Source organism: Panthera onca, chromosome A1 (assembly GCF_046562875.1).
Source record: "Panthera onca isolate mPanOnc1 chromosome A1, mPanOnc1 haplotype 2, whole genome shotgun sequence".
Lineage (NCBI taxonomy): Eukaryota > Metazoa > Chordata > Mammalia > Carnivora > Felidae > Panthera > Panthera onca.
The window spans coordinates 190697771-190725039 of record NC_138339.1 but is presented as its reverse complement, the minus strand read 5'-3'; the positions used below and the strand labels follow the sequence as shown (position 1 = coordinate 190725039).

At 38.0% G+C, this 27269-nt stretch overlaps 1 protein-coding gene across 22 annotated transcripts in view; it reads left to right on the top strand.

Moving 5' to 3' along the window:
* LMO7 (LIM domain 7) overlaps positions 1 to 27269 on the top strand; it is a 193793-nt gene that overhangs the window by 115033 nt on the left and 51491 nt on the right. For 21 of the 22 annotated variants that reach the window (XM_060636933.3, XM_060636929.3, XM_078432701.2 and 18 more), the window contains 3 exons: positions 20627 to 20657; positions 21455 to 21568; positions 25491 to 25689. In XM_060636933.3, the coding sequence (XP_060492916.3) occupies positions 20627 to 20657; positions 21455 to 21568; positions 25491 to 25689 (344 nt within the window). The remainder of the gene's footprint in view (positions 1 to 20626; positions 20658 to 21454; positions 21569 to 25490; positions 25690 to 27269) is intronic. The other variant, XM_060636935.3, reaches the window with a different exon arrangement.

The window sequence follows — 27269 nt, the reverse complement described above, 5'->3', positions numbered from 1 at the left end:
AGTGAAGAAAAACAAGATCTCTTCTTTTGAGGCCCTTATTTTTGGGGAGGTGGAGAATGGGAAGCACATGGAATGAATGCATCTCTAGGCTGGCAGATTGGAGGCAGGATGAATGAAAGGTTGGGCCCAGCTTGAGTGGTACAGTGAGTATCCTGGCTGGGGAGTTTAAGTGTTACCTCCTAGGTGGTGAGATCATCTCCAAAAGCTTTTGAGTGGAAGGTTCTGATGTTCAAAGCAGATATGGAGATCAGTGGGCTCCTGAAGTCGTATGTGACACGGAACGAACTGAGCACGACGAGGCTGGAGGTTTGGAGAGGTGTTTGGAGATTGTCGCCGTTTGTGGCTGTTTTGATAAGGATGACAAGTGCTCAAAGCCGTGAAAGTGTAAATGAGGAGAAATGCCAAAGATGTTTCAAGTAAGGCAGGATGGGGGTTGATTAGTATGACGGAGCTAGAAGAATCTGCTTTTGAGCTATGCAACCATTAGCAGAAACAGGAAAGGCAGCCGACTCTGCAGCAAGATGCAAGTCAGGCCTCAGCACACCGCATTGGACATGGCAGAAGAGCATCCACACGGAAATGGAGTCGTCACGGTATTTGTTCAGAAATTCTGGCTGGATGTGTCGATTTGAGAGTCCTCAGTGAAGAGCTAACAGGCATTTGTAGAGAAGAAAAGCCACACTTTGAGGAAGTGAGGGTAGAGAGGAAGTGTAGTGGCTAAGCACTCCTCTTCGTGTTCTTCTCTGCGCCCTCCATTATCTGCGTAAGTGTGCATCTATTTCGGAGTCCCCTGTGCCACTGACCTAACTTCCTGCCTCTACTGCCTGTGGTCTTGATAACTATAGCTTTAACCATTGTCTTTCCTTCTTTTAAACACAAATAAAAATTTCTCTTTTTGTTAAAGTTCAACATTGTTTTCTGTAGAGCTTCTGGAAACGTGAGGCCTGAGTTCTTGTCCTAGGAATTACTTTGCTTTGGAAAAACTGGCACTGGGTGCCTTCAAGAGAAGGACCATGGGCCTGTCCTTTTGACCCAGTGGGATGTTCAAATCAGTACAGAATCCAATATCCCTGTATGCCCTGGCTTTGGTGTCCTTAAATTGTGACTCTCACTGTTTGTGTGGTATTCACAGCATGGGCCAGTGTCAGCTGTACCTAACCCCACTCATTTACTCTGTGGATTCTGCTATAGAATGAGCAAACGTTGTTGCTTGCTTGCTTTTCTTTTCTGTCCTCTTTTTTAAAACCCAAACTCCATGTTTCTCATATACAACTATTCAAAAAAGAATATATACAACTCCTGACAGAATATTTTAGGCACATTGCACTTAAATTCATGCAACAAAACGTACTTATCTTCCTGTTCCCCCTCCTTGGAAACCCGACTCCCAAACAACAGCATTGAAAACAAACCCACGAAGTTGACAAAATGATATCTGATTCAGCCTGGCACAATTTTTTATAACCAAAAAACTACTTCTGTTTCTATCTATCGAGGTTGAAGAACAAAAAATACAAAAATATTTTAAGGCATGTGTGATACCAGGGTATTTGATTCTATCACTGTATAAATGGATGGATGGATGAGTTCAACAAACATTTATTGAGCTCCTGCCATGTGCCCAGCACTATTCCAGGTATTAGGGATTCCGTTTCATGGTGAAAAGGACAAGGTCCTATCATTCCTAGGCATATATTCTAATAGAGAGGGCAGATAATGAATAAACAAGATAATGTGAGATGGTGATAGGGCTATGAAAAAACAGGAGAGGGCATGTCTGGAAGGTTCTTTTGGATAGAATGTTTTTAGTATATGCTGAAATAAAATTTTACATGCACTAGATTTGAAAGCACTAATACAATAAAAGCACTGGAACTAATGTTTTATTTTTAACAGTATCGTAAATAGCTTTTGTCAAATTATCTCTTAAGAAAAGTTCATGGAATTGATGGTTTAGTGTGCTTTAAGAACCAGAAAGGAGTACACCTAAAACTAATATCATGTTTCAACTATACTCAGATACATTTTTTTTTTTTTACACCAGAAAGGCACACTAACTTCTGAAGGTTGGGGCCCATTTGTGTGTGTACAGGAGTCCTTTTCTCCTCTGTTCCTGTACTCCCAACCTGGTGAGCTGCTGCTGGCCCTTGATCAGATGATTAGATGCTCATGATATGCATCATGCTTATGGATTCTCATAAAGAGATTTGGTATTGTCCATTGCTTTCCTCACATCTTGTGTGTAAACTTGAACTGCACATTCACTATGAACCCACCATGGCTACTTGTCTAACATGACAATTCCAAGCACACCCCACAGACTTTCAAGGTGTTTTGCCTTCTGATTACTTTTTTCTTGTATACCTGCATTTATTCCCCTTCCATACAAGCTTTGTCAATTAAGCCAGCTTTCTCTCTTTTGCCTCCTGTAGACAGCCATTCTTGGAGGCCAGGCTCCATCTGGCCTCATCCATGAAGCCCACCCTCACTAGGAGAAGAAGCCAGATGGTGACTAGTCTCAGTTCAGCCAATACTGCCTGTGTGGGCTTTGGCCAGTTCCTGTGTCTCTTTGTCCTTCGAATTCTTTACCTGTAAAATGGGGAAAAAAAAATACTTGCTGCATAGGGACCATTGTGAGGATTAAATTTGTTATTAGAGGTAAAGAATTTAGATGCCTGACGTTTAATAAATATGTTAGCTATCTAATTATTACTATTGATACTTTTTTATGGTAAAATTTTATACTGCTTTTTGATCTCTGGACTCCTGCGGTTTGTACAATCTACATGATGACCTTTTTTTTTTTTTTAACATTTTTTAAAAATTTATTTATTTATTTTTAGAGAGAAAGAGAGTGCACGTGCCAGTGAGTGGAAGAGGGGCAGAGAGAGAGAGAGCGAGATGGAGAGAGAGAGGATTCCAAGCAGGCTCTGCACTGTCAATATGAATCTTGACACAGGGCTCGAACTCCTGAACCATGAGATCATGACCTGAGCCGAAATCAAGAGTCAGTCACTTAACTGACCGAGCCATGTAGGTGCTCCCTACATGACAACTTTTATCTTTCTCTTGTTTTTTTACCTGTATGGTAAATACTAAACTGGTATATCTAGAGCTTGGTGGAATTAAAAAATACTTGATGAATGATGATAGGGTAGGTAAGAGTGTGAACACTGGCAGGCACAAAGAATTCTTAGGGATGGATCTTAACCATTTGCATGAAATGTGAGAGGAGGGATGGACCCAGTTGCTGCTCTGTTTTGACTCTTAGATTAATTTATTAATTAATTTATGGATTTTCTCACGGTAGAATTCTTTATTGTGGTCTGAATACTTAGCATGAGAACTACCCTCTTAACTAATTTTTAATTGCACACACAATACAGTGTTAACTTTAGGCACAATGTTGTACACCAGATTTCCCAGAACTTATTTAACTTGCACAACTGAAACTACATACCTGAGCGGCAGTAGGCCATTTTCCCCTTCCCCCAGTCCATGGCAACTACCATGATACTGTTTCTGTGATGAGCAGTATCTACATGGTAGATACCTCATGTAAATGGAATCATGCAGTGTTTGTAAACGCTTTTGTGGCTGGTTTATTTCACTTAGTCTACTGATTTCCACTTCTGGGTATATATCCAAAAGAACTGAAATCAGAATCTCAAAGAGCTAACTCTACCCCCATGTTCATTGCAGCATTATTCACAGGAGTCAAAATATGCAAACCTAAATGACCACTGATGGATGAGTGGATAAAGAGAATGTGGTGTATACCTACGATGGAATATTTTTCAGCCTCATAGTATTCTTAATTTTGTATGTCCGCCTCAGTTTAAATCCTTAGTCTCTGATTCCCTAGAGTTTCGTAATAAAGATGCGGGTAAAAAAAAAAAAACTTTGTGGTTAATAGCTTGACTGAGTCTTAAGAAAGGATTGAAAGGGTGCATTTTATTTATTTATTTAAAAAAAAATTTTTTTTTAACGTTTATTTAGTTTTGAGACAGAGAGAGAGCATGAACAGGGGAGGGGCAGAGAAAGAGGGAGACACAGAATCTGAAACAAGCTCCAGGCTCTGAGCTGTCAGCACAGAGCCTGATGCGGGGCTCGAACCCACGGACCGCGAGATCATGACCTGAGCCGAAGTCGGAGGCTTAACTGACTGAGCCACCCAGGCGCCCCGAAAGGGTGCATTTTAAATGAACTAAGCAATTTGATTTCATCCTTGGAAGAATAAGAAAGGAAAGTAAGGCATTTATCCATAGGAAGAGAAAGAAGAGGAAAAAACCTTTCCAGGAGAGAGACATCGGCAGGTGTGGAGGAAGGAGAGGTCTGGTAGAGGGACTAGAGCAGTTTCCTTTGCTTGGAGAAGATGGTATGACCCAGGGGAACGTTCCCACAGTCTCCATCTATGCAACACACTAGAATAGGAGAGAAAGGGACTCTAACTACTCTTGACCTTATATATAAAAACATTTTTTTATTTGATATTTAGAGTAGACTAAGAACTGTAAGCCAATTAAATCTAAATCTTAAGGAATGGAAAGATTTAGGACTATCTGATGATCACTGTATATTCTTTGGATATTTGGATTGTCATGACAATAGTTGTAAACGTCTGGCTTCATTATAACTGATAATATTCAACAGTGTTCTTCGAAAGAAAAAGATGAAAGTGAAAACGTTTGTATCTGCATCCTAAATGTAAAATGCCTAAAAGTATTGGATAGCCCACTAACAATTTATTTTTGTTTTAATCTAGAATATTATTAGGAATGATTATTTTTACTATTTCCTTAATTACTTACTTTTAAATAGATTCTTTTGTCCTCCTAATTTTAGTGACGGTGGTATTAAAGTATAGAAGTAGGAAGAGCATTATTTTCCCAAGATGTCAGTAGCAAATCATCTTGGCTAAGTGTCTAAAGTCTTGTTTGAAAATCAATTCATTAATAAAATAATGGGAATTATAGAATCAGGAAGGACCTATCTTAGGTACACTTTGGACTTTTAAATATTCAGCCTCCACTCCCCAATATATTGGTCATGATTCTCTTCCTCCTTCCCCACTCCTAAGTAAATAATTTGACAGTTTGATGTTTGATGTTTCTATTATGGTCTGTTGAAACTTCAAGAAGAAATTTGGGATGCCTGGGTGGCTCAGTGGGTTAAGCGTCCAACTCTTGATTTCGGCTCAGGTCATGATCTCTCCATTGGTGAGATTGAGTTCCAAGTCCAGCTACACACTGAGCCTGAGCCTGCTTGGGATTCCCTCTCTCCTCTCTCTCTGCCCCTCCCCTGCTCACATGTACGTTCTTTCTCTCTCTCTCTCATAAATAAACTTTCTAAAAAAAAAGGAAGAAACTTGGGGTTACATCATTTGAAAGCTTATTTTTTTATGTCTGAAGAATGCTTTTTTGGAATGACTTTGATAACCTACTAATTATCGGTTACCTCAATTATGATTTTAAAAGCATTTTTAGTTTCATAAGACTTAAAAATTGTAGATTTTCAAGGAGGTAAATATTCAGAGTTCTAAGCCTTCAAATCTGGAGCACATTATCCCACAATTACCATCAAAGTAATATATGAAGACATCTATTTATATTAGTTTGGAATGCTTAGTCATGTCATGCAGTTGACAAGTGTTCTTTGTCTGATTTGAACTTACCAGAAAGGCCCTCTCGCCAGACCAGTAAGTCTTTATATTGCCTTTCATGTCAATTTTAAATTTGCAGTGGGAATTGTTAATTTCAGAAACTGTACTTTTGATGAATATTCCTTTGTAAGAAGTAAAAATCAGAGTTTCAGAGCCAAAAGGTACTGAAGAGAATCTTCATTTAATGTGTTTTTTCACAAAAAAGAAAGTGGCTCAGAAGAAGTCAGGTGGCTTTTGCAGGGCCACCTGCAGGACTAGTGTCCTGACTTCATTCCCTCTTCTTGCTTTGGGTGTAGTTATTTCTGCTGTGCCTCACTCCCTGCTTTACTACAGAAGCAAAAGACTTGAACAAGGGTAATATTTCATTTTATGGGGTGTTAATCTTATTCATTTCAATGACTGGCTGTCCATATTGGTACTTAATCTACATTTTAAGGTATTATTTACTCTATTTTAGATTTAGTAAACTGAATAAGAGCTAGAATGAAGTTTTGAAGGAAACTACCTGCTTGAACCAGCAGACCAGAATATGTTCACATTATTGCAAATTTTAAAATACAAAGCAGGGAGTTTACCAATGGAAATTTAGTTTTTTTGGTGCAGCCACTATTCGTTTTTCTTTATACATGTTTTGTACCTCTTTGCAACAAGTTCTGTTTTTATGTTTTAAATCTAATACCTTATAGCTCTACCTACTCATGACTGTTTTTACACAAACTACTTTGGTATTGTAACTTTCTGTGTAGGATTTTCTAATGCTCATTTAATCTTTTATCACAGTCAGATGAATTATTCCAGCATTATTTAATTCAGACTTCCTTACTGGGGCAAACAAATTAGAGATTAGGCAATAGGAAAACATGTCTAGGCTGGTTTCTTACCACTTACTCTTCTTTGCAGACTTAAAATAGGAAGGCATGATATGAGGAAATTATAAGATGAATGCAACAAAAAGGAACTAACTAGAACCTCCTGAATAGTATTCCCTTAAAGCCAGAAGTGGTTGACTTTTCAGCAAATCACTTCTGTGGTTCTTGCTTCTTGAAACATTCTGTTCTGTGGACTCGATGCATGATTTTTATGCTTAGATGTTCTCTTCTGGATCCCTTGGAGTGTTGGTGCTTATGGAGTGTTAAGTAATAAACTCAATGACTTTCCCCGTCCTTTAGATTCCTGGACCAAGACCCCCTGAGAGCCAGCTTAGTGTGCAGTGACAGCAGCAAATCAAGTGCATTTTTATGGTGCCCTCTTCAGCATGCCTAAGCACAGTGAAGCATGTGAGGTTTTTTTTTCTGCCCACACTTGAAAATTGTTGGCAGGAGTTTCTGGCTTTTCACTTAATTTTGAGTTTCTCTGTGCTTTTTGTTTTAAATTCTAGTTGGGTAAGTCTAGAGGAATTAGGTTTCATTTTAACTTCCTTTTTCAAGAGAAGTAGCTAAACTAGTTGAAGCTGTAGTTTCAGTTAAGATGTAGTTTTAACTTTTGTATATTTTTAGGGCACTGGCTCTCCATCATTAGCACACATTGGGATCACTTGGAGGGTTCAGTAAGCCACATTACTAGACCCCTAACTCCACAGTTGCTGATTCCAGAGGTATGAAGTAAGGCCTGAGATTTTTTATTTCCAACAATTTCTGAGGTACTGTGGATGCTGCTGGTCTGGAGACCATGCCTTGAGAACTTCAATTATAGGGAATAAACCAATGGGAAATACTCTAAAGAGAAGGTATGTGAAATTGTTATCCTAAGCATATTTTCTACTTAAGTTTATAGACTTAACAAAACCCCTGTTATATGAATAATGTCTATAACAAGAAAAAGATTAGTCCTCAGAGTTCCTTTGGTGGTGGTGGTACAGGAACACAAGTATTAACATTAGTAATATATACATGTGGAAGAATAATGGTATGGCTTCATATTCCTGTAACTACTATCCATATATACCCAATAGCTCTCTAGAGTGATGGTACTTTCAGTTGTATGACATTTTCTTGTGGGACTTTACTGGAAATTGACATTTAAGAATTAAATATGTGACAGATTCTGGCATTTTAGGCTGAAGGAATGGCATATTTGGCTCTGCAGTGAGAATTAACAGCTCCTCTTGTGTTGGACTTTCTTGACTGAAATTGGAGTATAGTATGGGATACAACAGGAAATGGCTGAAAGATGGAAATGGGGCATGTAACTAAAAATAACTTCAATAGTAAGGCCTAGGAAACCATAAATTTTAATGGAGATGAGAGGGAGTAAATGATTTAGTTAAAATGTCCCCTCAAAAATAGTTCTGGGTACTTGGATAGATTTTTAGAGTGAAGAAGCTGAAGACTAATCTGTTCTGCCCACTAATATTTTTTTGTCTTTTTTGAATACTGAGCCAGAGGTGAACAGCATTCTGTCTCTGAATTCATGGCATTCACAGTCTAGTGGAAGAGACTCGGGAGACATCCATAGTACATCACAGTATAATGGAATGCTCTAAAAGCAGTCTACATTGGTTATACGTGGGCTTACATGGGAGAGGCCTCTAGGAGAATATAGGAAGTCTTCAGAGGCAGGTGAAATCTGAGCTTAATCTGAAAGAATGAGTAGCTCAAAGGAAAGGGAGAACAGTCAGGAGACTTCTAGAAAGAGAAAACCTCCTGTTGTTTCCCATGTAGAGATGGGAGTCCCACGTAGGACTATTGAGAGTAATCTAAGGATGCTTTATGGAAAGAATGTTGGGTTTGTGCTGGGGCAGGACAAGAAATGAGGTGACTAAAAGTGACCACAGCATGAATGCAAATGCCACGTTTGTATTTTACTCAAGGGAAATAAGCCATAAAATATAAGGATTTTAAGGGAGAAGACATAGCACTCCAGTTTAGGAAGGTTCTTGAGTCACCTCTGTGAAGGAGGACGAGGTTGAGGTATGGGGAAAGACTGAAGACAAGAAATCGGTCTGAGAAGGAAGAGGTGAACATAAGAGATATTTAGGAGCTAGAATTGATAGGACTTGGTTGGTAGGGAGGTGAGTTTGAATGAGAGGAAGTTGTTTGGGTTAATTAGGCTTTAGCTTTCAGGCTCTGAAACTTAGCCCTTCATCAGGACAGAACACATGGAAGGATGAACAGGATTGGGGATTAGATGATACCTGCACTGGACAAGAACTTCTTAAATTGTGCATTCTAAGCTGGGATAATGCTAGTGGGAATGTAAAGGGCATGTCTAAGAAAAGTTGTCCGGGAAATATTAGTTGAATTTGGTTTGGACTAAATATGGTGAAGGAGGGGGAAGAAGAAAGAGCTCATTAATTTCGTTAGTCTCAGAAGTTTCAAAAAAGTATTCAGAAATGAAATGGGAAAATTGAAGTTGATTGCAATAAATGCCAGCTAGTCTGAAGGATATCCAGATTGAATGTATATTGACCTTGAAAGTTAATTGAAAGGCAGGGTTATGTTAATATGCATTTGAAAGCCAATTATGTTATTCCTTTGAAGCGTGTCCATTCTTTCTCAGTGGTTTATATAGGATTATTGGTGATACTTTGGTGATATTCTGAAATTTCAAGTGTTATATAGAAGGCTAAATAGGAAATGGAAAATCTGTCACAGGTGGTATATGTAAATGGAAAAGTTTTAAATAATGCATGATGTTGGTTTTCTAATAAAAGGCAAGTAGCTTTATACAAATTGCGACAACACCTGCAAAATCCCTTTTGCCATGCAAGATAACATTTGCAGATTCCAGGGACTGGGATGTGAATATTTTGGGGGAAGGGAATGTTTGTTATTCAGCCTACGATAGTACTCAAATTATCAATATTGTGAACAAAAAGAATTAGACATGGAATATTTGTGTTTGAACTAGGAAAATCCATGATAATACACTATGAAATAACAATATACGATATATTTTGTATACAGATGTATATACACACATATACACATACAGACACACACACACATATACATAAAATTATTAGATAATGGCTTAAATAGAGTTTAATTGGAGGACCATCTAAGTTGATCAGACTTTATAAGATATAATTTAATAGGACTGTGATAGAAAAAAATGAAGATCTGATGCATTTCTTACTACTTTAAATATGAAGGATAAGCAAGCTGGAATGCATTTTTCCAGAGTAATGAGAACACAACTCCTGGCTTACACTAGGTTGTTGTAATTCTTCAAGCATTTAGTATATATTTGCTGAGTGTCAAGTGACGATGCAGGCACTGAGTTAAGTCTTGCCCTTTCATCTAATAGTATGTTTTCTATGAACTCTTCAGGTGTGTAGTCACTGCTTGGCTATTTGTTTTGTTCACAGATTTGATCTCTTTTTCTAGATTGCCATCATTAAATGACCCTTTCCACTAATTTTCAGCCGATGGGCGTGCTTTATTTGGTTAAGAAGAGCTAGTTAAATTCTTAGATCCTCTACAACTGTGGTTCTCAACTATGGGCAATTTTGCCCTCCACGGGGCATTTGGCAATGTCTGGAGACATTTCTGATTGTCATAGCAAGTGTGAACAGAGTGCTTCTGGTAGCCAGTGGATAAGGCCAGGAATGCTGTTAACCCCCTGCGATGCACAGTATAACTCCCCCACAGTGAGGAACTGTACAGTTCAAAAATTTCAATGCTGGGGTGCCTGGGTGGCTCCGTCAGTTGAGTGTCTGACTCTTGATTTCATTTCAGATCATGATCTCATGGTTCGTGAGTTTGAGCCCTGCATTGGGCTCTATGCTGGTGGTTCGGAGGCTGCTTGGGATTCTCTATCTCCCCCTCTCTCTGCCCTTCCCCTGCTCATGCGTTTCTCTCTCCCTCTCTCTTTCTCTCTCTACCCCTTCCTCCCTCCCTCCCTCCTTCAAAAATAAATGAATAAACAAATTTTAAAAACCCAACAAAATATTAATGCTGCCAAGGTTGAGAAACCCTTCCTGGGCTAAATTTATATTGCCTCTGTGAACCTTTGGATTAAATAAAATTGTGAAAACTTTAGTTTTTTTTTCTACCTTGGAATTTCTCTGGTAAATATTAAAGTGAGGCTTATCTAGAATGGTAAAATTTAGGACTGAAATGATAAAATTGGGGTGGGGATTTTTTTGAGGGGGGAAGGGGTACTAATTTTTCCCATAGTGGAAATTAGAACTTTGAAACAAGTATTAGAGGCAAGAGAGAATAATTTACTTCTGAGCAATATGGGGACTTTTGAATGTGTAACATGAACAAACAGTTTAGTATATAACACTTTGACAATACGGGATTTATATTCTACACACACACGGTACATTTAATATTAATTATAGCTGAGGAATTAGCAGAGTGATAACTTACTGATAACAATTTATATCCTCTTATGCTTTGCTGCAAAGAATTTTCATGTGTATCAGGAAGTAGGTAAGTTTTTACGTGCTAGGCACCTGAAATATATCTTAATTTTCACAAACCTAAATGTAGATAATAGCTTTTTTTATATATAAGAAAATGTCCTTTTATGAAACTAACTAAAAAATTTTCCCATTTCATCTTGTGATTAATTTGTAATCTTATTAATTTATAGTTGATGGGTACTTGTCTTACAGAAACCATACTCATAAAGGCTTAGCAGTGGTGAAGTGGGGAATCTACACTTTGTAGTTGTTCTCTCACTCTGAGAGTTATTGTGATGTATTTCATTTACGTAGAAGTCTCCTAAAACGCGTTTTGGCAATTTTCCATCTGTGGAATACCAAAATGGGTTGTATGTTCAAGATAGTAGAATATATGTCTAAACTTTTCCAGAAAAGATGGTTATGGGGAGCTTCTGACATTGTCTCTAGGAGACAGGTTTATGCAAGACATGGCTACTGCCATAGGTAGGTTTTTTGAGCCAACACTTTGAGAGAATATTGAGTGACCTATTTCAGGATAATGTAGAGAGTTAATGGTTCTTTTCAGAATCAAAAAAGAAGTAAGTTATTTAACAATAGATAAGATGGTGAAAAGTGCGACTGCACTAATGCTAAAACACAGTCTTAGTATGGATTTTAGTCTATGGAAAGTATGGGTCACATCAAGTCTTAATAGTTTTATGACTCTGGGAAAGTTTTAAGCTTTTGGAGTCTGAGTTACCTAATTGGTAATCATTAGATGACTGTGGGGATTAAAGGAGATAATACACAGTAGTCAATATAATGGTTAATAGTAAGTGCTTTATAAAGGCAATTATTTTAATATGCATTGTATAATTAAGCATAAAGTGAGCTTAAAACGAACACAATTGCAAAATACTTCAATACTATCAGTGTCTTTTAAGAGTTTAGTAGGGGTGCTTGGGTGGCTCAGTCGGTTGGGCGTCCGACTTCAGCTCAGGTCATGATCTCGCAGTTGGTGGGTTCGAGCCCCGCGTCGGTCTCTGTGCTGGCAGTTCAGAGTGTGGAGGCTGCTTCAAATTCTGTGTCTCCTCCTCTGTCTGCCCCTCCCATGCTCATGCTGTGTCTCGCTCTGTCTCTCAATAATAAATAAAACATTTTAAAAAATACAAAAAAAAGATTTTAGTAACAGTTGTGCCAAAAATATGAAAAAAAAATTCAAACTCTAAGTAAAATGGATTTCTTATTGTAGGACTTCTCAGAACTTTAATTTGCTATTGTGTATATTTAAGAAGAAAATACACACCACTTCACAAAAATTTTCTACCTTAAATCCTATTAAAATTTTTGCTAACCTCTCGTGTTCTGTGGCACATAGTTTGAGAAACACTGACTTTGAAAGTACCTCACTTAGCACGTTCCAATATCATGACGCTAGAAGACTTAGGCTAATAGTTGAATTTCATACTGACTTGGAAAATGGGCTACAGCATCTCGAAGGACACCTGAGCTATGTAGTTCAGTATTCTCATAAATTGTGTCTTTAGGACACCAGTGGTTTTGACAAGATTTTTGTTGATAATTCATTCTTTTTCCTCCTTTGAGGAGGAGAAGCAGCCAGTAACTTAATAATTATGTGTACATGTGTAAGATATTATAAGGGTTTAAAAAACAATCCAATAATAACTCTTCAGCTCTTTTCTTAACAGCATGTTTTGACCCTTTGGCCCCTCCATCTTCTTCCCTTCCATCTGGTGTGCCACTCTTCCCATCACACTGGGTGGTCCTCTGTCTGCTTTGCTGGTTTCTTCTCTTTTTTTTTTTTTTTTTTTAAATTTTTTTTAACGTTTATTTTTGAGACAGAGAGAGACAGAGCATGAACAGGGGAGGGTCAGAGAGAGGGAGACACAGAATCTGAAACAGTCTCCAGGCTCTGAGCTGTCAGCACAGAGCCCGACGTGGGGCTCGAACTCACGGACCGCGAGATCATGACCTGAGCCGAAGTCAGCTGCCCAACCGACTGAGCCACCCAGGCGCCCCTCTTCTCTATTTCTTAAACCTTACGTGTTGGGTTTTCCAGAGCTCAGTCCCTACATCTCTTCTCTATTTAGCCTTATTTTCTAGGTGATACTATTTTAGCATTGGGACCTTACATTTCGTCTCTATGATGACAGTTCCCCAAATTATATCTCCAACCTAGATTCCTAGCTTGACCATCTCACTTGTGTGTCTAATTACCAATTCACATTTCTATTGTGCCTGTTAATTGTCTCAATCTTAACATGTCTGAAACCAAAACCCGCTATTTCCATTGCTGCTGCTACCTAGCATTGTTACCTGTGGAAGTAAAACTACGGCTCAGCCTGTCATTGACATCCTCTCTAGCTTCTCCCCAGTACATTTGATACAGTTGAGTATATAATTCCATTTAGTACACAGCAGACATAACGGGTACTAAATCTTGTGTTGAGAATTGCCTGTTGCCTGTTTTGGGGTTTGGGGTTGCAATGTAATAGGGAATATATATGTGTGAGTCTTCAGTGCGTAATCGGTTTCATGTAATAGCAAGCACTTGCTCCATGAAGTAAAAGAGAACTACAGAGAATCTGTGGTTGAGAGAGAGCAAAAACCCATCTTTTAGCTTCTGTTTCAGTTTTTAAGTGGAACTGTGTGCCAGTCAGCGTCTTTGGATGCATGTTGTTTTCTTCCTTTCTCTTTAAGTAAAACTTGGCTATTCTTAGCAGTATGTGGGAGGGTGTGAAATTTAATAAATTATTTTTAACAAGAGGTACTTATTTGATTGAAGAAGCATTTTATGTTGCTAGGGCAAAAACTGTTGAATTTCCAAGAGTTTTTTCTCACATAGGTAAATTCAGAAATCATCAAGTTTATCTATTTGTGCTCACTAATTACCTCCAGGTTTAATGTTATTGTCTCAAGTGTCATTTTTACAGCTCAGGTAGAGCTGAATTTTGCAGCAGTGGCAGATTACAATCTATGAGTCATGGGTTTCTGACATTACTGAAAGATTGTCCAATGGAATACAGTTTCATTTTTAGGGATGAAGGTGGGAGGAAAGGAAGAATTTCATTTTCTTAAATGCAGCTTGCTTTTGAGAGAAAGAATAAGTGCAGTATTCTAAGAATTCACCTTGAAATTGTTATTCACATATCTCTTCCTCCTATCTAACAGTCATTAGAGACAGGTGGTGATATTTGCTCTATATTAAATAATGCAATGGGATGAGCTTCCATTAATAGAAAAATAGAGTTTCTATTTATAGAAAAAAGGAGTCATTATTTGATCTATTCCTAAGTGCTTCTTTGATTCCTGCACTTGGAAAAAAAGCAAGCCATTTCCTCAGAAAGTAGCGGTAGAAATTATTTTCTTGCTATGTTTCTGAAAATTTCACTTGGTATCTTTAGTGTTGCTCGTAATTCCTTTTTTTCTTCGCATTTGGAGGTGACGGTCTTGTTTCACATGTAAAAATGATAGTACTCTTGTCATGAGAAGGACATCTGCTCAGAACTATCTCCACTGTCTCCTACTACCACAAATGTGCCTCCCCGCTTACCCCATACAGGTCTGACAGATTTAAAGCAGATGCTGTCCACACACTTCTACTTGTGACTGCTTATGAAATCATGACTCAGGACCTCATTTCTTGAAATATTTTTAAAGTTGTGAACAGGTGGCTAGACTTCATAAGCAACAACTGGAGGGCCGAGATTACTTAGTGGCTTGGAGAGGGACCAAGTATCTTGTGAGCCCAGTTTCTCTAACATCAGCCTGGTTTCTGAAGAGGCAATATCCAGGTCAGCTGGTGCCATGCAGGGCAGGGCAGACTAACTCTAGAAGGGTTGAGCCCCTAGGAGGAATCCCCGCCTTACTCATTCTGGGAAGTTGCCTCAGGAAGTGAATGCCAGGGGACAGAATCACCCTGTGAGTTGCAGTTGTTCTGAGGAACAAAAGTGGAAGCTTATTCAGGGTCAAGAAAGGGGGACCTTAGGGCTGTAGGATTAGGGGCCAAGAGAAGAATGAGTGCATGTGGCAGAGCAGACATGGGTGGGTAGGAAGCTATAGTTGAGCCCCATATAGAATTTCAGATTCCTTGTTAGCCAGAGAAGCTTTGGGGAGTGGCAGGTGGGACCACACTTCTCATCTTTCCTAGTACGATGTAGGGAAGTCTTCCACCATGGTAACTGGAGCAAAAATAATGCCACTCTAGAAGACGTTCCAGCTCGAGTTTTTAATCATGTTTCCTTGATGGTAGAGTAAGACAACTGTATTTGATCTTTACCGATTGGTAAAGGTTTGACAGGATGGGAGCTGAGATTTATGGAGGAAAGATGATTTTGAAGCATGGAGAATTCGTTTCTTAGGGGGTTATGATATTGTGGCAGAGCATGAGAAGATTGAACCTTTCACTGTTGCAAATGAGGAAGTTGATTCCTTGAGGAAAAGGGGTATCAAGATATAGGAGAGGAATAGAAAAAGAGAAGTGGGTTTATGCTTAAAACTATGAAGTTTTACCTAATTTGGGGGAAAATTCCTTCCATCTCTTCGTCCTTCATTTTCTGGACTGGCTCTATGAGTGGCTTTAGGTAACTTCTACATGAACATATTGAGTGCAGGCCTGTGGCTGATTCCAGACATACATCCATGAGTCAGGTGTGGCCCCAGCTCTCTGCGCTCTACCAGAAGAGACTATAGGCTGTAGTGGGTGCATGCGTGTGGACCTGAGGTCAGGTCTTCAGATTAATAGAAGGTATTTAGAAATATAGTAAATTGGATTGTGAATAACTTGTTCTGAGAGTATTCCACAAGATGAGCAAACATTTCTAATAAATTTTAACTTGATAAACGAGGGATGTCTTGCACGAGTAGTACATGACACCGAATGTCACATGATTACAACTAAGCCAATGGTTCTTGAAATTTGCTTTGATATACAAGTGCTTTGGATTACAAGCATGTTTCTGGAACAAATTATGCTCACAAACCAAGGTTTTACTGTGCTTTTGATGAAGCCCTAGAACACAACTGGCTACACCAAACTATAATAAAACTATAATGTCATCCTTTGTGTCCAAGCTGTGCTATCAGATATTAGGGAGACAGATTTTTGGCCATGTAAGCAGGTTTTTTTTCCTCCAGTTTTGAACTTTTGGAGAATTTACAGGGTTGGCCAAGGCAGTTTACAGTAGAAAAAGGATGGATGATGAGGGTTTGATGCAAATATGGATGTTTGGCCAGTGATGGTAATACCCCACCAGTTTGCTTTGCCCTTTGTTTGACTGTATTCTAGAGATCATTAACTGTTCAAAACTTTCCATAACGTGAGAGTGTCTTGAATTATGCTTCACAGAAATGTCTTTTCTGAGGAAGGACTTTGTGTGTAGGGAAACTTGACTGACCTCTGGCCACTTCTCTTCCCCACACTATTTGGTTGAGATGGATAATTAGAGGATAGTTTTGAAATGTCTCCTTTACTTGATCTGCTTCCATTAAGCACTTCTTAAATTTCTTATTTAAGCCCAGCAAGACCTGGTGTGTTTTTCCTAGGTAAGACTATGAGAGTTCAGTAATATGACCAAGTTCTCACGACTAGTAAAAGTGGAGCCAGAATTCACACCCAGAGGTGTGACCTCAGAGCCTACCCTCTTAGCCATGCTGGCTCTTCATGGAAGAACCTGGCATGGGTATCTCTGGAAGAGAGCTAGAACATCTGCATGGAATTTATTTCCCTTTGTTTAAAGATGGTATTTCTCATAAAGGAGGAATCAGACCTAGGACTTCCTGGTTCAAAGGATACCTAAAAGCTATTAGGATAAGGTAGTTACAGAAGGATGTGTTCACTGATGGGCTCACTTGAGAGTTTATGCCTCTTTTCTCCCTGACCTCTAGTAGAAGGTTCAGAGGTCTGTGATGGGCATGTTTTCTGGCCCTTTGTCAGGTAGCAAAGAAATTACCAGAGCTATTTCATATAACAGTGGAGGATTATATCTGTGTTTTACTTGTGATTTTTTGGATATTAAACACAATATTCAAAAATTAGTGTATGACACACAGAGAAGACTGGCAACATATTCAATATAGTCATTTATTGACATTATTAATGTTTCACCTCTACCCCCTTTGATGGTGAATTTGGGTTTCAAGGAAAGTTTGGATTCTTTTGGCTTTTGTCTTTCAGAGCTCTGATGGGAAGCTCTTCATTGCAGGGTCTAAAACCTTATCTTTGTACTTAGCACTCTAAAGTTGGTCTTTGTTTTTGAAGCTCTACCTTTTGGGACTCACTGATGTGCAGTTGTAAAGAATTCCCTTTTATTGCAATTTTAGAAATAGTATTTTAAAAAAGAAACCCAATTATGGGTATCAATACAATTTGAATCAATTGGATATGTTTTAAGCAAGGTAATGCAATTTAACTGTTCTTTGACATCATGAATATTTATTAGGACTCTCCTGAGCTATTATCATTTTAGGCTTTCTCTTGCTAAGTTACATTTTTGTAAGCTAAATAAATGTATTCAGTCAATATTTGAGAGCATCTGTGTACCATGCACTGTGCTAGGCATTGTTAATAAAATATTATGTGGTTGCCAAGTGGTAAACCTGTCTTAAGACACCTGAGATATGACAATAAACAAAACCACAAAAATCCTTTTGGAATCTGGTGCAGGAGAGCCGTAATGAATGCATGCATGCAGTAGATGGTTAGAAGTACAGAAATAAAGCAGGGATGAGTGGTGGGGAGTATCAGACAGGCTGGTTGCAATTTTAAATATCTGGGTCCAGCATGGCTTCAATAGGAAGCATTTGTACGGAGCTTGGTGAATAAATGGGCTCTGCTCTCTCTAGCTTATAGTCTAATGATAATGTTCCTTGATGAACACTTACCATGACAGTAGGGATTCTGCTAAGTACCTGCGTACATTTCCTCCTCATCTACTGAACTGGGGACCATTATCCCCAGTTTCATAAGAAGGAAACTGAAGCTTTGAGAGTCAAATTGCTCAGATGGACATAGTGGAATCCAGATCTGACCCAAAGCCCATCCTCTTACACATGGTATTACACCATGTCAACTCTTGAAGTATTTGTGGAAGAATTAGCTAACTTTGTAGATAGGGCTGCCTTATTTTTGGTTCTGTTGTGTTGGGCAGTAACTTGGCTGGCTCATGGAAAGTCTGTGTTACCATGAGCTTCCCTTTGAGCCTGTTCTATTTAAAAGGCTTTGGGATTGTGCCCGGTGGCCACAGAAGGCAAGGAAGCCACCTAGTTACTGACTTCCATGCGGTAGATTGTGTTTGCTATGTGTCAGAGAGTGGCCTCAATTGACTCCAGTAAATCATTGACTACTTGAATTCCTGGCATTACATTTCAGTGATAGGATACTAATTTGACTGGACTACATATCATTGTGTCCAAGAATGCATTATAAATGCCCATACATAGAAGAGAATGTAAAGTGCGTGGAAGGTTATGGTGCCAAGGTTACTGCTTATTATGTTTGTTACAGAATAGACCCATACCTCGCATTCATAGCGTTTGCTTTATTGTAATAAAAAGTAAATGGCAAAGGAGTGTGTTGGAATAGAAGCCTCCATGAGGGGAAGTGGAAAGGAGGTCAGGGGTTCAAGAGAGCTTTCTTCCGTCTGCCCTCAGTGTGCTTAAGAGAATATTCCACTCAAAGCATCCCATTTTAATTGGATGGGAGTTTTCAGTGTAGCCTATGCTTTGTGTTGAATATTAATAGTTCTTTTGTGCTTAATTTCTGGGGTGTATATGTTGATCATTGTAAAAAGAAGCTCTATATTTTACAACTCAATGTGCTATTTTTTTAATGATCAGCTTTTAGTGATCCCCCTCCATTAACTGCTTCTAAAACTGAATGTTTTTGATTTTTACAAGATGATTTTCTTTTACTTAGGAGATAAGCTATGATTTGAGCACCTAGGCTGTACAATTTATTCTTTTCATTTACCTCTTTGAAGTATAATATAAATATATAAAAGGATATGTATTATAAGTGTACAATTCAAAGACCTCAGAGAAAGAGAACCCTTAGGTAGCCAGCTTCTAGATCAAAATAAAGGGAAATACCAGTGTCCCCCTTCTGTTTCTAATCATTCCACCATCCTTCCCCACAAGGGTAACCGGTCTCTTGACTTCTCCCATTATATCTGTGTTTTTGTACTTGCTATGAATAGTCTGTACTGTTTGTGTTTGGCTGCTTTTGCTTCTCATTGCTAGACTGAATCATGTGGTTGCATGCAGTTCCAGATTGCCCGCTCTTGTGGTCATATAATATTTCATTGTGGGTATCCTGTAATTTATCCATCCTATTGTTAAAGACATATGTGCAGCTTCCAGTTTATTCTGTCACGAAAGGTGCTTCCGTAAACCTCATAAATGACTTTTGGTGAATATATGTAGGCGTTTCTGTTCAGTAGACACCTGGGGGTGGAATCGCTGGGCCATAGAATATGCATAGACTTGGCTTGAATAGTTACTACCAAATGGATTAAAAATTAAAAAGTAGTTGATCAGTTTATATTTCTGCAATAGTGTGGGAACTTGTGGATTCTATTTTTGTCCTGTGCTGGGATGGGTGGGAGGTGCATGTTATTCTAGGGTCCATTTCACTTCATGTTTGTTTTATGGAAAGGAATGGCCATAGCTGTCTCATTGATTCTTTGAAAGCTAAGTTAAATATTTGTGTGCTCATTCTCTCCCCTTTTTCCTTTCTGTATACATGTCTTCTATGTTAGATATGTGTTTTATATATCTCCTATGTACACAGGACATATATGTATATACATTTTATTTGGCAAATATACATCACTTACAGACTTTAGGCTAGAAAGCCACCTTAGAGTTCACCTAGTTCTGGCTTCTCCAGTCTGAATTAGCAACAAGCCTGCTTATAAGTGTGTCTAATGACAGCAAGTGCATTAGTTTAGGGTAACCCTTTGTTAATGAATTTATGTTGCTTCTTCAACATTGTGCTGACATCTGCCTCCTTTTAACTTCTCCCATAAATATCATGCCCTTTTACAGGTGAGGGAGAAAACTCATGATTCTCGTGACAAAGTAAAATCGCTTCAAGCAGAGATTCATGGCCATTTTTTAAATTGTACTTCTCAACATCTGCAGTACCTTGATCTCTGAGCATTTTGCTCTGAGTAACTTGGATGAAAAACCCATGGATGATAGAAAAGAAAACTCTGCAAAAATGCTTTTTCTCCCCCTCTTTTTTTTTCTCAATTTTTGTTGCATGAGCACACTGATTCCTGCTTCCTGCTCTCCCCACTTTTCGAATGGTTTTAAACATTGTTTAAAATGAAAATACAAAAAATGCCAGTAGTGTGCTTAAAAAATCTATAATGAAAAAAATGAGAAAAAGACAAACTTGCTTATAGATAATGGACCATTCTATTTCATGAAATCAACGAATGTTGAAAAATTCTGATGGATAATATGCAGTTTAAGGTTTTTGAATGTCCAGGTGGCATTAATATTCATTTAGAATAAAAGAATTTTTAGAATAAAAGAGTTTTTTCTACTTAATAATTGAAGGCTCATAGATGTTACTTAATAGGCATTTTCTCTTTTCTTTACAGGCAAGAAGAGACTGATAGGAGAGTGAAAAATGTAAGCTATATTTAAAGGAACATTATTAATGGTTTTTTACTTACATGTTCTGTAATAAGGCAGTGGTATCTAAAAATATCTGATACACTCTGAATCCTTTTTCTAATGGAATTTCTGACAGTAGCCAACAAGTCAGGAACTCTAAATATGTTTAAATAAGGTTAAACCATATGTTCTCTGACATCAGAGTGTAGGAGGGTAGGTGAAACCTGGGAAGTGGCATCTTATATGTGAGTAAGGGTGGGAAAGGCAAAAAACACACTTCAGGATCTTTAGAGGTGTAAGTCAAACCACAAGATCAGACTTTAAGGAAAAACACTGAATGTGTAAGAACTCCGGGTAATTGCTCAGTGCACACTTCTATCTCTAACATTCTGCATATTAGAAGAGTTTCTAAAACTGTGACAGCTTTAGTTAAAAAAAATACAAGAGCTCAAGATCCTTATTAAGGAAGCTGAGAATTCCTGATTTTAAGAGTTTAAGCTGTAAATTTGTTGGAAAAATTTATTGCTTTGGAAGTTTAATTTGCTTTCTTCATAAATGTTTTCCTTCAGATGAACTAATAGATTATACAAATGCCTATTGACATCTGAGCTTTTGGTCTGAGAATGTGCTCAGAGACAGAAATCTAAGAATAATTAACATTTTTAATGGCCCTTCTCCTTCACATAATTTAAAAGAAAACCTACTTTTCAACCATAGATAAATACGCTATCTTCTGTCTGGAGTGCTTAGCTGCATTTGAACTTGCAACTAGTTACTAACTAGACTGATGTTGTTTCATGGCATTTTTCAAGGTTTTGATAACACTGTACTGGTTGGGAAGAAAAGCACAAAGTAACCCCTACTATAATGGACCCTATCTTAATTTGAAAGCATTTGAGAATCTTTTAGGACAAGCTCTGACTAAGGTAAGGAAACTACATCTGGATGCAATGAATACTGTTCCTTATACTACTGCTTTGTCCTCCTCACCCCCCCCCCCCCCCATTTCCTTTCCTTCCACTTCCCTTTTTCATTCTTCCCCTCTTCTAACAAATATGGCAGCTCCTATTATCTTTACTCCACTCTGGATTGTGCTGGGTAGAAAGCATTGTTATTTATTTGCTGGCTTTGTATACCACCGCAAAGCAGTGAGGGAGTCTAGGTATTTATTTCTTAATTTCAGGTAATTCAATGACCGACATATCTGCTTCCTTTCTAAGGCACTGGATATAAGTTAACTCTTTCTATATTAGGAAATTCAACCTGTACTAGAGAGGTGCTGCAGGATAGCTACTGTGTGTTGAAGTTACTCAGTTTCTCTATCTTAATATCTTGTCATGTTTCATTAGATCTCTATACCCATACTCCATCCTCCCCATAATTCTGTCATATTGCTTGTGTTTCCTAGACAGCAGTAAATGCTGTTACATGAAGCATGATATGGGGCTTAAATTAGAATCTTTTGTTTTAAACACATTTCTAGTCCTTTATGTCCTGAAGTCAGTGTTGTAGCTTTTGAATGCTCAAGGATTCCTTGAGGAGGGTCAAGTGCCAGGGCTGACCATAGTTCTGCCAAATTTTCATTTATAGGATCCAAGTGGGGAAATGAAGTTCTCTAGGGGGATATGTATCCAGGGGAATTCAAAGTGCTCAGAAGAAAATAGGTAGTTAAAATAATATACCATCATCTGATTCATAGTAGTTGCTCCATGGGTTTTTATGGTGATTAAATGGTACTATACCAATAAGGCATTTAACATTAGTCTCTGGCACATTGTAAGGATGTAATAAATGTTAGTTACCATGATTGGAAGATAGAAATTTAGGCCAGGATGAAAATGAGCACCTTGCCTAACATCTACTTTGATCTTGAAATCCTTTTGCTTGAGTCTGGCCACATATACTGTAGAAATATGAGATTATAGAGCAAAGAAGATTAAAGTATTCCTTCTTGATTTTTATTTTTGAATTGTAGGGAGCGGATGGTACTTCACCCAAATTCTTTGAAACAGTAAATTCAGGTTATAGAGCATTGTTCTAGATGTTGGAAAAACAGTCACGAAAGGCCCATCATCCTAGAGCACCAGTGTCTGATGGAGACAGATGAACAGGTCACAGAAGCTGAAGAAGATAAGGCTGTGACGGATGAATGTGCAGGTGGCCTGGGGCATGAGCAGAGCCTTGCCTTACAGTTATGTCAGCTAAGAAAATATCCAGTTAAAAATAATGTGGGGCTTTGGCTCCTGCATCAGTGCTCTCTTCACAGCCTTTGGTTCTTTTTATGGCAGTCTGACTCAGGTTGAATAACCCTAGTACAGCATTTGTGCTGGGAATGCTTTATTAAAAGCTGTTCCCTGTCACCAGTGTCACAACCAGAATAGGTAAAAAAAAAAAAAATTGATCAAACCTCAGTTTTGCCATTCCATTATTATGGAGTGGGGATAGCAGTAAGAAGTGTGTAAATACATATGATCTCTGTTTTGCATCTGTTCTGTTCCACTCAAAGTCATTATGTTCAGATGTTTCCCACTGAAGTAGATAATGCTTAATGGCCAATCCAGAATGTCAATTAAAAAACAAAAAAAAATTCGTGAGCTGTTGCACCTGAGTCATCATATAATCGGAGATGACTCATTTTAGATGACTTGTCAGAGGGAAGTCCTCGTAAAAACCAGGCACCAAGGCCAGACTCAGGTTATTTTATAACTGAGGTGGCCCATCATCAATAACTTTAAGATAACTTTTTATGAGGTCAAAAATCATCTCACTGTGTGTTGAGGACTCTGATACTTCCACAAGTACATGTCTAAGAAACCTGAAAGAGCTAAAGATATATTTAAAAAAATTGTAATCTTTTTATATTTTGAGAATTAGTTTGGTGGTACCAGCACTAGGCCCAGCTTCCCCATCTCCTAGAAAATAAGGTACAAGGTAGGTGCTGACATTTTTATGATAGGATATCAATGCTAATGCCAGGGTGTCTGGCATCGAAAGTATATGAAAGCTCACGTAAATCCACTGGATCTTATTGGTGCTTCATACATTTGTCCAACAGTTGAACCATGAGTTGACAGAGTCTCAGCCAAAAGTGTGCCCGGGACAGCTGCTAATGATGCATTGTAAACATTCTTTTTTCAACTTTATCCATATGTTGAAAATGTTCATAATTATAAAAGTTGAAAGAATACTACAGCAAATACCCAAATATGTACTGTCTGGTTCAATTGTTAAAAACTTCCCATACTGGCTTTACCCATGTGTCTATCCATTCATCTGTTCTTACTTAACCATTTCAAGGTAAATTGTAGATTTCTTATGTCTAAAAACTCAGCATGCATCTCTTAAGACTAAGCATATTCTTCCATATAGCTACAATGTCTATTATGTTGAAGGAAATTAATAAATGTTCCCTACTATCTATTACGTAGTCTGTATTCAGAATTTCCCAATTGTCTCCCAGCTTTCTTTCATAGCTCATTTTATCTGAATTCTGAGTAATCAAGATTCACATATTACATCTGGGTGTTAGGAATTCCTACGTTCTTTAAACTGTCTCTGTAGTTTGTTCATCTGAGACTAGCATTTCTGATTTATATACTAATGACATTGTATGAAAAAATTAGTCATTAGATGTTCTTTGATTACTATGTATCAGGACAAGGCTAAGGGCTTTATAATTTTACTTAAATCCTAATTTTAAAAAGTCGAGTTTTGGGGCACCTGGGTAGCTCAGTCAGTTGAACGTCTGACTCTTGATTTTGGCCCAGGTCCCGATGCCAGGATCGTGAGGTCGAGCCCCACGTGAGACTGCTTAAGATTTTGATTTTTCTCTTTCTGTCCCTCTGCCCTTCACCCCAGCTCGTGCTCTCTCTCTGTCTCTCAAAAAAAAAGAAAAAAAGTCTAGTTTTATTTTGCTATTAACTTTTTCATAAAGGAATGTTATTCAAAATAATGCTTATATACGTATTATATATATTTGTATAATGTATATAAATTTTAAAAGATTTTACCTTTAAGTAATCTCTACACCCAACATGGGACTTGAACTCATAACCCTGAGATAAAGAGTCGCATGCTCTACCGACTAAGCCAGCCAGGTACCCTCAAAAGGATACTTGTAATAAGTTCTATATAATTTACAAACCTATGGCTAATCACATTTGTTATCTGTCTATTTATCTCTCATGTGAGCCAAACAAATAAATACTTACTAAGATTGAGGGAAAGTAAATTTTGAATGTCTGCAGACAAGTCTACTTTCCTTGGCTCAGATCTAGGTGTTGTGATCAGTGGAAATGAATGAACTCTGTGGTGTATGCCTGCTGTCCTTGCCCTTTTATCTGTTTTTAAAGTTTTTTCTTAAGAAACTATGAGTTAAAGTTACTTTATTCTAAACACTGCAAATATTTCCTGGAGGGTAGGCTGACTAGAATCTTGTTAACTTACCTCCTTTGGAACATGGAAATTAAGGTTGACTTGTTGCTTTGACTCCTTTCATGTTTATTGCCAGCTACCTGTAGTCACTGATTTTTAGCATTTGAATCTATTATTAGCTTCTCTTTTATTAAAATGCCCCCCCCACACTTATTTTTAGATAAACTGTAGTCTTTTATTAAATACTATTGAATACCTCCTCATTGTTACCTACGTGCCAAATATTGTGGGGAAACATTTACAGATTTATACTCTGATTTTTGTCAGATTTTTTTTTTTTTAATGTTTAACAGAGAAATCTCATTGCCACACCTATCAAATATAGCACAACTTGAGCTATACAAACAAGTAATGACTGATTACATTTTTGGAAGTTTATGCTGACTCACTCTTCTTTAAAAACTTTTCCTTTAGGCTCTTGAAGACTCCAGGTGCCTGAAAAGGAGTGGCAGGGACAGTGGTTACGGTGATATCTGGTGTGCTGAACGTGGAGAATTTCCTACTCCTCCAGGCAACCATAAGAGAGAAGACTCGTTTGAAAGCTTGGACTCTTTGGGGTCTAGGTCATTCACAAGCTGCTCCTCTGATATCACGCTGAGAGGGGGACGTGAGGGTGAGTTGCATCTTTGACTGTCAGTGTATTTTGTGCTTGTTTGCATTATTAAGAGAAAATTGGAAATAGGAGAGAGTAGGAAAATGGAGCAAAAACAATTGGGGCAAAATTTTTACAAAGATGTGGATTTCCATAGAGACTAAAATATTGGGGGTTTCTTTCTCGTTTTCCATTTCTTTTTTTTTCTTTCTTTTCCTTTCTCATTGCTTCGTCACTGTATTACCACTAGAGTGATCATTGTTTCATTGTTTTTCATTCCATGGTTAGAAGAGAGTGGGGAGGAGACCATTAACTGTGACCTGTTCTATCAATGATGATCTATCCTGATTCTCTTCTGTCCAGATGCAGGTTTGATAATCTGGGCTATGAGGCCTATTTACCAATGTACCTAAACATAAAAAAGAAAGCTTCTATAAAATTCTGCTCTAGTTTCTGAATACTTTTCTCTCCAAAAGATAGAAAAATTTCTCTTAAGGAAAAGGAGGAAACATATCCCTGTAATTCTGTCCAAAAAAAATGATTGATATCTACCAGGATAGATTATTATGCTAAACTTTTTTTTTTAAATTTTTTTTAATGTTTATTTATTTTTGAGACAGAGAGCATGAATGGGGGAGGGGCACAGAGAGAGGGAGACACAGAATCGGAAGCAGGCTCCAGGCTCCGAGCCATCAGCCCAGAGCCCGACGCGGGGCTCGAACTCAGGGACCGTGAGATCGTGACCTGAGCTGAAGGCGGACGCTTAACCGACTGAGCCACCCAGGCGCCCCTAAACTTTGATAAATTAAGTAGCCATACTAGCATGGTGTTAGGAAACCTCTTTTGTTTTTATTAGGGTCAGAGCGAATCCAGGACAGAGTGAGAAAAGAACATAAAATGAAAGTTACTTTGTTACGAGTTTCAAAATCCTAATATTATGGCCACATCAGTTACTTAAATGCCTGTCTTCTAACAATGGCTATTGGATGGGGTCAGAAATTCCCGACTGTGTACCTTTAACAATTCAAATTCGGATGGATCAAAACCACAAGTAAAGTTTCTGTGCTTCTAGCATTGACATGAAAAAATGGAGAGTTCTGGTTGTGAGTTGGTGCTAAATTGTTAGGGATTTTACTTTGCTGGTTATTTTGATAATTACTTTTATATTTTTACTTGTTTTTCCTAATGTTCTTATCAAAAAGCATTTAAAGCCTCAACAAAGTTGAAAGAATTTTACAGTGAATACTCATGTTCCAAGCCCTAGTTCTTACCATAACATTTTCCTGGGCTTGCTTTACCACATATCTTCCCCTCCCTCTATATACATTAATTATCCGTCTTGGTGTTTGAGGCACTTCAGAGTACATTAGACTTTGCCTAAATACTTTAGCACACAGTGCTCAACTACAATTCAATCTTTGTTGTTGTTCTGATGTAAATTTACAAAAAAGCAATGGATGTACAATGGATTTGGTTTTGAAAAACAATCAACAAATTAAGTATAACACAACCCCATCTCTTTAGGTTTTAGAGTAGTAGTGGCATTTGAAATTAAAAAAAAGTGAGTAGCTATCAAAGAGTTACCCTTTATGACTATTGTT